This window comes from Mercenaria mercenaria, chromosome 9 (assembly GCF_021730395.1).
Source record: "Mercenaria mercenaria strain notata chromosome 9, MADL_Memer_1, whole genome shotgun sequence".
In the NCBI taxonomy this organism is placed as follows: Eukaryota; Metazoa; Mollusca; class Bivalvia; order Venerida; family Veneridae; genus Mercenaria; species Mercenaria mercenaria.
Genome location: NC_069369.1, coordinates 21,551,180 through 21,564,764, shown reverse-complemented (window position 1 = coordinate 21,564,764; position 13,585 = coordinate 21,551,180). Strand labels below are relative to the sequence as shown.

The 13,585-nt window shown below is 35.7% G+C and overlaps 1 protein-coding gene across 1 annotated transcript in view; it reads left to right on the top strand.

The window, feature by feature from the left end:
* The window catches only part of LOC123546684 (high mobility group protein 20A-like), a 62,485-nt gene extending 51,455 nt beyond the window's left edge, over positions 1-11,030 (top strand). The window contains exons 9-12 of the mRNA XM_045333159.2: positions 103-214; positions 1,243-1,398; positions 4,435-4,526; positions 7,950-11,030. Coding sequence (XP_045189094.2) covers positions 103-214; positions 1,243-1,398; positions 4,435-4,526; positions 7,950-8,069 — 480 coding nt within the window. The 3' untranslated portion in view covers positions 8,070-11,030. The remainder of the gene's footprint in view (positions 1-102; positions 215-1,242; positions 1,399-4,434; positions 4,527-7,949) is intronic.
* The last annotated feature ends 2,555 nt before the right edge of the window (positions 11,031-13,585 follow it).

Here is a 13,585-nt window from a genome sequence, read left to right as displayed (position 1 = left end):
GATTCTGGGGTGTTTTCATAAAGATATTGAAACAGAGGAACAAAATCCAAGAAATCAAGTCTTCTTATGTTTGTTAACTATATTATGTTTGTTGTATTACAGGAGGAGGAGGATTTGGATGAGTTGTATTGTAAAGTATGCAACCAGTATTTTATATCTGCACATAACAAGAAAGAGCACATGTTTGGTAGACAACACTTACAGAATATTACCAGTAAGTGAACACTATTGTATGTTTTCTTCCCTTTGGTTATTTATTCAGTTATCAGATTGGTTGAATGTGATAATTGTACAGGTCCTGTGTAGAACTTTTTTGTGCTCCTCAGTGGAGGCATGTAGTAATGGCTCAGTCTGTCTGGTCTTACAGTTGGTCTGTTAGTCGGCTGATGATACTGGGGGGTGAAAGCAAAAGAGGTTTAAGTGCATATTTTTACATTTACTGTTTGTTTTGTATAGAAAGAAAAAATGAATTGACACAACTGTATGATTTTATTCTTTGTTTAAGGACATTTTTTAATAAAAATTGGGAACAGTATTTTTTCCGGTTATAATTTAACATAGGCATGTATTTTTTGCAGTCCTATTTAGATGTTGAAAGTTCAGAATCCTGTTATTTATTTTCTGATACTCATGGAATGCAGACCACCCATTTTATAGCATGTTTCAGTAAAAATGTAAATATATGGTCTGAATGCTACTATTTGTGCATTTATACAGTTATAAACCATATTCAGTTTGGGACTTTTTGCAAATCATCCAAGAATTGCTAGCAAAATTCATGTATTTGCAAGAAATCTCTGTGTGGTTTATACCCATATAAAAACATATAAAAAACACAAGAAATAACATATGATATTCTTAAATAAATATAGAAGCACTTGGACAGCTTTCACATTGATCCTTAGGAATGGTATAATGATAAAATTGTTCACAAGGAGCACGGATCATTTAAATTAACCTGATCTGAGACTTATGATAATATTATTGTGATTTCTGTTGTTCCCATAATGCTTCAGCAATTTGAGTTCTCTCGGCGATATAATAGTTATGACCATTTAGTGTCGATTCGCCGCAAAACCCAACTCACTCACTCACATCTGTTCTTGGAATATAAGGACTCCCATATTTATCAGTTATCTTTTTATGGACCAGATTTCAACTTTGTAATCCAGTATTAAAAAAATTCAGTTTGAAAGTAGATTTTATTTCAATTTATGATTGTGCATTATGTTTATATTTTAGATGAGATTATTCAAGCAGAACAGCTGATTCTGGCATCAGACAGCATAGATCCAACCCTGTCTATTACAGAAAAATCTACAGAATCTGAAAACTCCCGGAAAGATAGTTCACTTGATATTAATGAATTTATACAGGATTTTATGTCTAAAAATAAAGGTAAGGTTTTTTCTTGAAAGATATAGATGTATCTGCAATGAATGTGAAACAAAATCCCTTGCCTCTCAAGCTATCTTCTACCTTAGTCATGCTGTAGGGATTTTATGTGTGAGCTTTAGCAGTTAATTTGGCTAAAATAAATAGTTAATCAAAAATACTGCATTATGACTGTATATGCCTATATGCTAGACAGTTCCAAAAGACCCCTCAAAGTGAGAAAGGGTTGTTATTTCTGTTCCTTTTAATGTTTCATGTAGTCCTTTCAGTGTTCTTCCATAAAAGAGTTTCGATAAATCTGGTGCTAGGGGGATTGAGGGACGTTGCCTACTTCATAACCTCACATGAACAGACTTGATCAAACATAGTCTGTTGTTATTTTGCTTGTTCACATTTTATGGTTCCAAAGGGTCTACTTGTAGATTTATGGACATAGATGTTTTGTCCCCCTTTGACCTGTGCCAAGTAGTTGAACATTGAAAAACTAAGTTTTTAAAGGGCCATAAACCTCACAGTTATGACCTTCTGTTATTTTTTGCTCAACTGTACAAATATATCCTGTTCACCCCTACAGCTTCTGCCTCCAGAGCTTGAAGACTGACACACTTTCACTTTATCTCAGATATTACTTCTTTGATTTGCTTCAAACTTAAAATGGTTATTCATCATCGTCACCCACATCGTAACTCTCTCACAAACATTTCATGAATTATGTCCCCTTCTTGGTTAAGTTTTGATTCACTTTCACTCTATCTTTGTTACTACTTAATGGATTTGATTCAAACTTGAAATAGTTGTCCCACCCATATCATAAGCCCAAACCAATTACTCTGGCAAAAAACATTTCATGTATCAAACCTTTCTTACATAAGAGAATTTCAGGTTGATGTTTTGATACACTTTCATTCTATTTCTGTATCATCACATTCATCATATATGACACGTTTCATGAAATGTGGATTTGTTTTCTGGGATGGACAAAGGATGACACATACCCATCAAATTTTGTTCACTATTTGAATTCATCTTGTCAGTTCAGAAACTTCACACCTGAGGAGTTTTGTTTTCTCTAGGTGGTATTTAGAGGAAAATCATATCACTCACTCCAGTGATAGTGGTAGTTTTCTTAGATATGCTGTATTTCACTATCCAGCACTGAAATAGCTGAGCATGTTGTCTCTTCTGACACTGTTGTTAAGTGTTTAGTATAATATAGTGATGTCTTGTTATGCCCCCCTTTGAAAAAGGATGGGTATATTGTTTTGCAGATGTCGGTCGGTAGGTCGGTCTGTCAGTCGGTCGGTCGGTCGGAATGTAGACCTATCCGTTTCCTGATGATAACACAAGAACGCTTGGGACTAGGATCATGAAAGTTGATAGGGAGGTTGGTCATCACCAGCAGATGACCCCTATTGATTTTGAGATCTGTATATCAAAGGTCAAGGTCACAGTGACCCTGAATAGTGAAACGGTTTCCGGATGATAACTCAAGAACACTTGGGCTTAGGATCATGAAAGTTGATAGGGAGGTTGGTTATGACCAGTGGATGACCCCTATTGATTTTGAGATCAGTATGTTAAAGGTCAAGGTCACAGTGACCCTGAACAGTAAAACAGTTTCCGGATGATAACTCAAGAACGCTTAGGCCTAGGGTCACGAAAGTTGATAGGGAGGTTGGTCATGACCAGCAAGTGACCCCTATTGATTTTGAGGTCAGTATGTCAAAGGTCAAGGTCACAGTGACCAGGAACAGTAAAATGGTTTCCAGGCAATAACTCAAGAACGCTTGGGCCTAGTGTCAAGAAAATTGATAGTAAGGTTGGCCATGACCAGCAGATGACCCCTATTGATTTTGAGGTCATTAGGTCAGAGGTCAAGGTCACATTGGCCAGGAACAGTTAAATGGTTTCTGATCTTCTTGTCCAAAACCATAGGGCCTAGGGCTTTGATATTTGGTATGTAGCAAAATCTAGTGGTCCTCTACCAAGATTGTTCAGATTATTCCCCTAGGGTCAAATATGGCTCCGCCCTGGGGGTCACATGGTTTACATATCCTTATATAGGGAAAAACTTTGAAAATCTTCTTGTCCAAACCACAAAGTCTGTGGCTTTGGTATTTTGTAATGTAGCATCATTTAGTGGTTCTCTACCAAGTTTGTTCAAGTTATCCCTCTCTGGTCAAATATGGCCCTGCCTCAGAGGTCAAATCGTTCATATAGACTTATATAGGGAAAAACTTAGAATCTTCATGTCCATAACTTACATCATTCAAATTTGGACCACATGTATAGTTTTGAGTGGCAAGATGAACCTTGACATGAGTTGACCTTGATCTTGACCTAGTGACCTACTTTCACATTTCTGTACCTACAGCCTTCAAATTTGGACCACATGCATCTATGTTTGTGTACTGAAAAAAACTTTGACCTTGTTATTGACCTAGTGACCTACTGTCACATTTTTGAAGGTACAGGCTTCAAATTTGGATCACATACACATTGTTTTGTACCTAAATGAAATTTGACCTTGATTTTGACCTTGAGCTAGTCAATAGTGAAATTTGGAACATTCAAAAATGGCTCAGTGGATGGCGCCAAGATCAATCTGTAATCTCTTGTTAGGTTAGTAGGTTAAAGGTCAAGGTCAGATTAAACCAGAATGGTAGAATTTTTGTTTGTAGTGAGCATATAATTTCTGTTCCTTGTGCAATTACTGAATGCATCAAGGGGGACATTTCGTGTTCGACGAGCTCTTGTTTTATAGTGTCATCTGTGACAAGTAGACACTTACTTTGTTTTTATTTTTTAACCACTGTAGAATCACTTATTATTTGTGAGAGTTTTATTTTTGCTATGTTCACTATCTGCCCATATTTTATTTTCGCTTTATTCACTATTGCCCTTACTCTGGAAAATAAATACTTGTTAAAATGCTACCAGTATATCTTATATCTTATATATAATATATCCACATAATATTATGTTGATCACATCATAAATTTTGAACAAATTTTATTTGTTTTATATTTCATTTTACAGATAGAGATAAAGAAATCAGACTATTGAGAAAATCCCATAAAACCTCTTTAGAAGATAATTTTGAGATGTCAAAACAGGTCAAAGAGTTAGAGGTATGGGCTGAGAATTATTTTTTACCTCTTAAAATTCAGTGATTAGATTTTCAGACCACCAAATATAAAGAAGTACAGAGTTAACTTCATAAGTGAGGGAAATGAAATGTAATCTTTTAGGTTTTTTGACACTTGTTCAATTTTGTTAACTTGTAGTGAACAAGTTTGTGCTATCAAGAAATGCATGTGACTCTGAAACACCATTAATCTTTGGGCATGAACTAGCAGTCAGAAAGCAGACCACTCTGGTACTACATAACCCTCATGTCAGCAAGAATGATTGTTGTAATAACAAATATGTACATGGTTTTCATTGCATCATACAGTCCATTGTCAGCTTTAATCACGGCAGTTACTTTACCAAGTAATGTTGTCTGTTAAATGTATCATATGTAATATTGCTTGTTTGCAGTATTTGTTGCAAACTATCTCCTTAATGATTTGGTGAAGATGAACCTGCTTTTTAAGAGATACATGTTTAGAGTAGTTAGCTTGAAGAAGATATGGTCTAAGACAGAAATTTTATTGCTTAATGGAGTCCCCCATGGTGGAGTGGTTTGAATTACTTGCCAATCACCCCAGTTGGTGCTAAACCTTGTTTTAGGTGTAGAATTCTGTCACGTGAGAAAGCTATCCAGCTTGCTTACAGACGGCTGTGGTTCTACCCAGGTGCCTGCATTTGCCTGAAATAAAGACGAAAGGGGCTCTATCAGGTCTTCCTGCATCATCAAAAGCTGGGATGTTGCTGTATGACCTACAATTGTGACAGTGTGACAGTAATCCAAACAAGAGGGCCATGATGGCCCTATATCGCTCACTTGTTATCATTCCACTTAAGGACAAGTCTTCAAGGTCAAAAGATCATAATAAAGATCGATCAAAAGCATTATGAGAAAATGTAGTTGAAATTTTCTTAAAGTAACTTTAAATAAAATTATTCTTAAATCAGGCCAGTAGTTTCATACAAGAAGATTTAATTTTAAAGTTTTCTATATGGCCATATAGGGATAATGAGCGTCTCCTGCGGGCTGCCATGTTTTTCAAGGAATCAAAATTATCTCTAGGAATTTGGTAGAGGGTCATCCAAGGAACATTTGTGTAAAATTATTTTGAAAACGGACTAGTAGCTTTTGAGAAGAAGATTTTCAAAGTTTTCTATTTAGCCATATAGGGAAAACAAGCCCCAGCCCCCTATCAGGGACCATAACTACAGAACCCATGATTGGATCTGGCTGGTTCAAGAAAGGAACCAATATCTTGTGGTGATACAAGTTGTGTGCAAGTTTGGTTAAAATCAAATAAAAAATGAAGCTGCTATTGTGCAGACAAGGTCAAAATAGCTAATTTTGGCCCTTTCAGGGGCCATAACTCTGGAACCCATTATGGGATCTGGCCGGTTCAAAAAGGAACCGAGATCTTATGGCGACACAAGTTTTGTGCAAGTATGATTAAATTCAAATCATAAATGAAGCTGCTATTGTGCAGACAAGGTCAAAATAGCTAATTCTGGCCCTTTCAGGGGCCATCACTCTGGAACCCATAATGGAATCTGGCCAGTTCAAGAAAGAAACTGAGATCTTATGGTTATACAAGTTGTGTGCAAGTTTGGTTAAAATCAAGTCATAAATGAAGCTGCTATTGTGCAGACAAGGTCAAAATAGATAATTCTGGCCCTTTCAGGGGCCATAACTCTAGAACCCATAATGGAATCTGGCCGGTTCAAGAAAGGAACCAAGATCTTATGGTGATACAAGTTGTATGCAAGTTTGGTAAAAATCAAATCATAAATAAAGCTGCTATTGTGCAGACAAGGTTAAAATAGCTAGTTTTGGCCCTTTCTGGGGCCATAACTCTGGAACCCATAATGGGATCTGGCCGGTTCAAGAAAGGAACCAAGATCTTATGGTGATACAAGTTGTGTGCAAGTTTGGTTAAAATAAAATCATAAATGAAACCACTATCGTGCAGACAAGAAATTGTTGACGGACGCACGCACGCACGCACGGACTGACGACGGACAAAGGGTGATCACAAAAGCTCACCTTGTCACTATGTGACAGGTGAGCTAACAAAAAGTAGTGCTTAACGACATGTAAATACATGTTGTAAAGGTCAGTGAAGGTGTAGACTTACCAGATTGCCTTAGGAGTATCAAAGTGCAAATGTTATGGCTATGTCACAAAATCTAGCCATAAAAGTTTTTGTGGTCTTATTTTTGTCTTGAATCTTCTGGATCCTTTGCCTCCAAAGAGCTCACGAAATGCGATAGGAGCATGTTTTTTTAGACTGAACTATGCTTGAATGAAGTGAAAAACTCTATTTTAGTTGACTGAATGTTTAACCACTAAAAAACTGGTTCTTTATATTTCTTTCAAATGTTGTTTCCAGATGATGAATTACTTTTTATGCCCCCGAAGGGAGGCATATTAGTTTTCAACTGTCCGTCCGTTCGTTAGTTAGTTAGTTATTTCGTCACAACATTAAATTTTTCATGAAGGCACTTTACTCGCGAACCACTGCATCCAGGACCTTCAAACTTCACTTGCTGATAGTACTTATTGAGTACACCACCCCTGCTGACTTTGGGGTCACCAGGTCAAAGGTCAAGGTCACAGGGGCCAACGTTAACTTTTTGCATGAAGGCACTTTACTCGCGAACCACTTCACCCAGGACCTTCAAACTTCACATGCTGATAGTACTTATTGAGTACACCACCCCTACTGACTTTGGGGTCACCAGGTCAAAGGTCAAGGTCACAGGGGCCACCGTTAACTTTTTGCATGAAGGCACTTTACTCGCGAAACACTGCACCCAGGACCTTCAAACTTCACATGCTGATAGTGCTTATGAGTACACCACCCCTACTGACTTTGGGGTCACCAGGTCAAAGGTCAAGGTCACAGGAGCCAACGTTAACTTTTTTCGTGAAGGCACTTTACTCGAGAACCACTTCACCCAGGACCTTCAAACTTCACATGCTGATAGTACTTACCGAGTACACCACCCCTACTGACCTTGGGGTCACCAGGTCAGAGGTCAAGATCACAGGGGTCAACGTTAACTTTTTGCATGAATGCACTTTACTCGCAAACCACTTCACCCAGGACCTTCAAACTTCACATGCTGATAGTACTTATTGAGTACACCACCCCTACTGACCTTGGGGTCACCAGGTCAAGGTCACAGGGGCCAACGTTAACTTTTTGCATGAAGGCATTTTACATGTGAACCACTGCACCCAGGACCTTCAAACTTCACATGCTGATAGTACTTATTGAGTACACCACCCCTACTGACTTTGGGGTCACCAGGTCAAAGGTCAAGGTGCTGCGGGGGCATTTGTCACCATTAGTGACAGCTCTTGTTTCTCAATTTAACACACAAAAAAAACAAAAACAAAAAAAGTAACTTTTCTCTTGCAGGAGTATGAAAGCAAATTGGACCAAGATCTAGGCAGTTTAAAGGCATATGGTGCTTCCTTGGCAGCCCAGGTGGATGCTTTAAAGATGGTACCAACATTGTTTGGAGTCATCAACTTTTGACTAATGTTCATATTTAAAGACTCTGTCCCATAGTTTTATGAAAGATATTTATTATGTTTCACCTTCAAGGAAGGGTAATGTCTCCCTTATAAGGGATGAGAAATACATGTATTGTTTTTTTGGAATTGTCTGTCCAAGAAAGAATGTGTATGCTTTTTGTGTAGTTATATACACAATAGATTACCGTAAATAAAATCATTCCGTAACAGTTTTGCTAGAATTTGGACGGAGCTTGTTAAGATAGAACAGGCTAGCTTGGTATATTGTCCAAGATGTTCCTGTTGACAGATTTGTATCAGACTTATTGGACCTACAAATAGTGTAAAGTTATTAACTCTTATCATGCAGGGCACAATTGATTCTGCCTTTGCTACCAGTGTAGATCATGATCAGCCTGCATATCCATGCAGTCTGATCCTGATCTGCACTGTTTGCCATTCAGTCAGTAAATTTTTGGTAAGCACCCCTTTTAACAGTTAATGGTACTGTCCAAATTGTAAGATGGACAAGTTCATTACAGAAATTTAGCAGGGTAAGGGTTAATATACATAAAGGATAATTTTTCTGGACTTCTTTGTTGCATCAGTTCAAAAAATCAAACATTAACAAACACATTATAGTTCTGTTTAGACACATAAAAGTTCTATTTATTTTATCTTTAGAGTTATGAAATTTTACTAATTGAACAAAATTGAATGATTTACAATGCTGATACTGTAAAATAATTGAATTTTGTAGGCGTAACATTTCATGGTGTTTGCCAAAACAGCAGTGTCTTTGGAAAATGAATCCATAGATTTAAAATTTTGGACATAGAATGAATGGAAATATTATTCCTCAGGTGCAATATAATTCCACAAAATCAGCGAAAATTGTACCCTACAAATATTAATGATTTCATGGTATTTTTCATCAGATTTTGTTCAAACATTTTAGGAATTATCGTTGTCAGATCTAGTTGCGTATCTTGTCAGACTGTACTGGTTGACAGATTTTATGACAGAGTTATTTGGCTAAGACAATCGTATTTCTAGATAATTCCTCCAAACAGCTTGTTTATTTTGTCCTTAGTTATAAATTTTATCAGGATGCTTTAGCGGACTGACCTGAAGTTGTTATTGTATTCCTTCAGGTTTACTGTAATCATGTAATGAAGTGAAAAAAAGTTGTCATAAAATTATGGAACATACAATATTGTCTTTCAGAATATAAATTATGTGCTTAAATTTTATGTAAGAACCGATCATATTTTTGTGAATTGTTGTCATGAGGGACCACAGTGAGTGTGGAGGGAAACCCAGTATTGTTTTATTATTTTGAAATCTTGATGAGATTTATTACTATAACTTGCATGCTTCCAGTGTCATGTTTTTGCAGGTATCAGTGTTTTACCTAAACATAAGTAATCCTTTATTATAGTTTTGTTGATTCTTTGTCAGAATAGAGGGCCTCGTTAAAATAGCTGATATCAAGTCACTTGCCCTTCACAGATGTGGGCTTGAGTCATGCTTGGGGCATTGCATTCTTCATGTGAGGAAGCCATCCAGCTGGCTTTAATGATTCCACCCAGGTGCTTGCCCACAATGAAATAATGCCAGGAGGTCCAAATTTCAAAATTGTTCTTACAACTACTAGAGATGAAATGAAAGCAACAAAATTCTTGTTACAAGTTTAAAGACCAGTCTCACCAAAGCTGCATTATAATTGGTTAATTTCAAAATTGTGTTCCAGAAAGCCAATTAGATACTTGAGTTTTGAGACTGATCCAAGCTCAAGGCTTTGTTTTGAGACTTTTATTCTATCTGAGTTTCATAAAGAAGAACTGGGATATATTTTCTGTTTTTGTGCATTTCACTATAGACAAATCATGAAATGAACCCCTTTTATGAACAAGCGCTTCAAGTATTGATGGCTTTCTTATGCCAGTTCATTAAAATTTTTTTTTTTTTCAGTTGTTTATTTCTTTCTATAAAATGAAATGTTAAATATATATTTAGTACTTTAGCTAAGATATGTGCAATATTTTTGTTCACGTTTTTGTATTATTTAAGGCTCCCTTCTCTTTTAATTTTGTTTTATGTATTCAGTTATGTATTCCATAATGTATTACTATGTGATCCCTTGCATCATTCAGCAGTCCATCTTTTTTGCTGGTGAGCAGTCTATAGTTCAAATGCAGATTTGCTGGGAGAAATGAGAGAGAAAACTTCTTTTAAATTTATTTCTTACGTAATATAATAAAGCACCTACTTCGTCATTTGAACCTGGGACATTCATTTTGAGTAATGACCTGCAGGCTATTTAGTAAGTGTATACTTTAAACCAAGAAATATTCCCAGTGCAGCTATTGCATCTTTATCCAGTGAATAATGGCATTGATTGATTTTTCATGCCCCTGAAAGGAGGCATATTAGTTTTCAACTGTCTGTCCGTCCGTTCGTTCGTCACAACGTTAACTTTTTGCATGAAGGCACTTTACTCGCAAACCACTGCACCCAGGACCTTCAAACTTCACATGCTGATAGTACTTATTGAGTACACAACCCCTACTGACTTTGGGGTCACCAGGTCAAAGGTCAAGGCGCTGCGGGGGCATTTGTCACCATTAGTGACAGCTCTTGTTTGTGACTATGTTCTCTTCCTGACAGTGATATTAAAAGCATATATAGCAGACGACAAATTCATGACTGTTTCGGTTTGCAGATTTCGCAAACTTTTAAATCAAGAAATCATTTTTAGGTTTATAGTGTTTTTAATATTCCATTATAATATTATATGTTTGTACTAGAAACCAAATGGAAGATCTGTTGAAATAATGTCTGGTGTCTGGCTATTCTATCAGATTGTATTTTAATATTTTTTCTTGAAAATTGTGACATTATGATTAAATGTTGTTTCTCATTTTGTACCTTTTTACAAATATTATTATTGCCTTACCAGAAATAAAATATGTCAGCTGTATTTTATAGTTGGTATTGAAAAATCCCCATCTTAATGAGTACAAAAAGGTAACTGATGTGACTAATGGTAGAACTCTGTTTGTATTAAAACCAGTAGACTGAAAACTTTACAGCACTGAAATCAAAGAATAGGTGGATAGTATAGGTGGACAGTGTAGGTGGATAGTATAGGTGGATAGTGTAGGTGGATAGTATAGGTGGATAGTGTAGGTGGATAGTGTAGGTGGATATAATGATACCTTAAAGTCTGTCAGTCCATTACAAAGAGTTGACTTCCAAACAGCTCCAATTTTATGCAGGTGACTACCTACCATGAACTGAAGTTGTGTGTGTCACAGTTTTTTTTCTTAATATATAATAGGTGGACAAATGTTGAGAGGCAAACTTGGTACATATATGCCTCAAGTTTGCAATAGGTTATTGGAGAGAACTACCACCACAGTAATAAAGGGTGACATTTTCTACTGGCTATCACCACATTTCCAATACATTAGAAGTTACTGTTATTATATGATATGGTGGTTGAATAAGGATAATTATATTGGTGTACAAACAAAATTCCCCACCCCTAACACCTGCTTATTTTAACTAAGGCAGACGAAATACCCGCTTTTATTTTTGTGCCCCCAACACCGAGTGGAGGGGGCATATAGATTTGGTCTTGTCTCTGCCTATGTCCAATGGACATATGGAGCTTAAATAAGGATATATTACAAAGGTTTATTAAGGATATGACCTCTCTGTCTGAATACTGTAAAACATTCTTCCAGAAGTTTGTTTTGTTTTTAAGTTGGTTACCCTATATCCAAGTTCCACTGTACTTTACCTTTACTTGTAACTGTTGAAATCATTCCAGTAAGAGTCTGTGAAATAATGTTTTACTAAATAAAAGTTAAACAAATCAAGTTTTGCAAGTCACAGTCAAAGCTTTATTTACAACAGTTAACACATTTCCTTATACTGACAAGATAATAATACATGGTCTGAGAACAAAATATTCCCTATCTTACATTTTATGGTCTGAGAACAAAATGTTCCCTATCTTAACATTTCATGGTCTGAGAACAAAATATTCCCTATCTTACATTTCATGGTCTGAGAACAAAATATTCCCTATCTTACATTTCATGGTCTGAGAACAAAATGTTCCCTATCTTAACATTTCATGGTCTGAGAACAAAATATTCCCTATCTTACATTTCATGGTCTGAGAACAAAAAGTTCCCTATCTTAACATTTCATGGTCTGAGAACAAAATGTTCCCTATCTTACATTTCATGGTCTGAGAACAAAATGTTCCTTATCTTCATATTTCATGGTTTGAGAACAAAATATTCCCAATGTTACATTTCTATCGTACATTTAAATATTCCCTATTTTATATTTCATGGTCTGAGAACAAAATATTCCCTATCTCTTACCTTTCATGGTCTGAGAACAAAATGTTCCCTATCTTACATTTAAATATTCCCTATTTTATATTTCATGGTCTGAGAACAAAATATTCCCTATCTTACATTTCATGGTTTGAGAACAAAATGTTCCCTATCTTAACATTTCATGGTCTGAGAACAAAATGTTCCCTATCTTACATTTCATGGTTTGAGAACAAAATGTTCCCTATCTTAACATTTCATGGTCTGAGAACAAAATTTTTCCTATCTTACATTTCATGGTTTGAGAACAAAATGTTCCCTATCTTAACATTTCATGGTCTGAGAACAAACTGTTCCCTATTTTACATTTTATGGTCTGAGAACAAAATATTCCCTATCTTACATTTCATGGTCTGAGAACAAAATATTCCCTGTGTTACATTTCATGGTCTGAGAACAAAATATTCCCTATCTTAACATTTCATGGTCTGAGAACAAAATATTCCCAATGTTACATTTCATGGTCTGAGAACAAAATATTCCCTATTTTACATTTAAATATTCCCTATTTTACATTTCATGGTCTGAGAAAAAATATTCCCTATTTTACATTTCATGGTCTGAGAACAAAATATTCCCTATTTTACATTTAAATATTCCCTATTTTACATTTCTTGGTCTGAGAACAAAATATTCCCTATCTTGCATTTTATGGTCTGAGAACAAAATATTCCCTATTTTACATTTAAATATTCCCTATTTTATATTTTATGGTCTGAGAACAAAATATTCCCTATATTACCTTTCATGGTCTGAGAACAAAATATTCCCTATTTTACATTTCATGATCTGAGAACAAAATATTCCCTATGTTACATTTTATGGTCTGAGAACAAAATATTCTCTATCTTGCATTTTCATGGTCTGAGAACAAATTATTCCTTACTTTACATTTCATGGTCTGAGAACAGAATATTCCCTATGTTAAATTTAATGGTCTGAGAACAAAATATTCCCAAATGTTACATTTCATGATCTGAGAACATAATATTCCCTATCTTACATTTGAATTTCCCTTTGAAAATTTTTTTTTTATATCTTATGATCTGAGAACAAAATAAATATTCCCTATCTTACATTTCATGGTCTGAGAACAAAATATTCTCAATGTTACATTTGA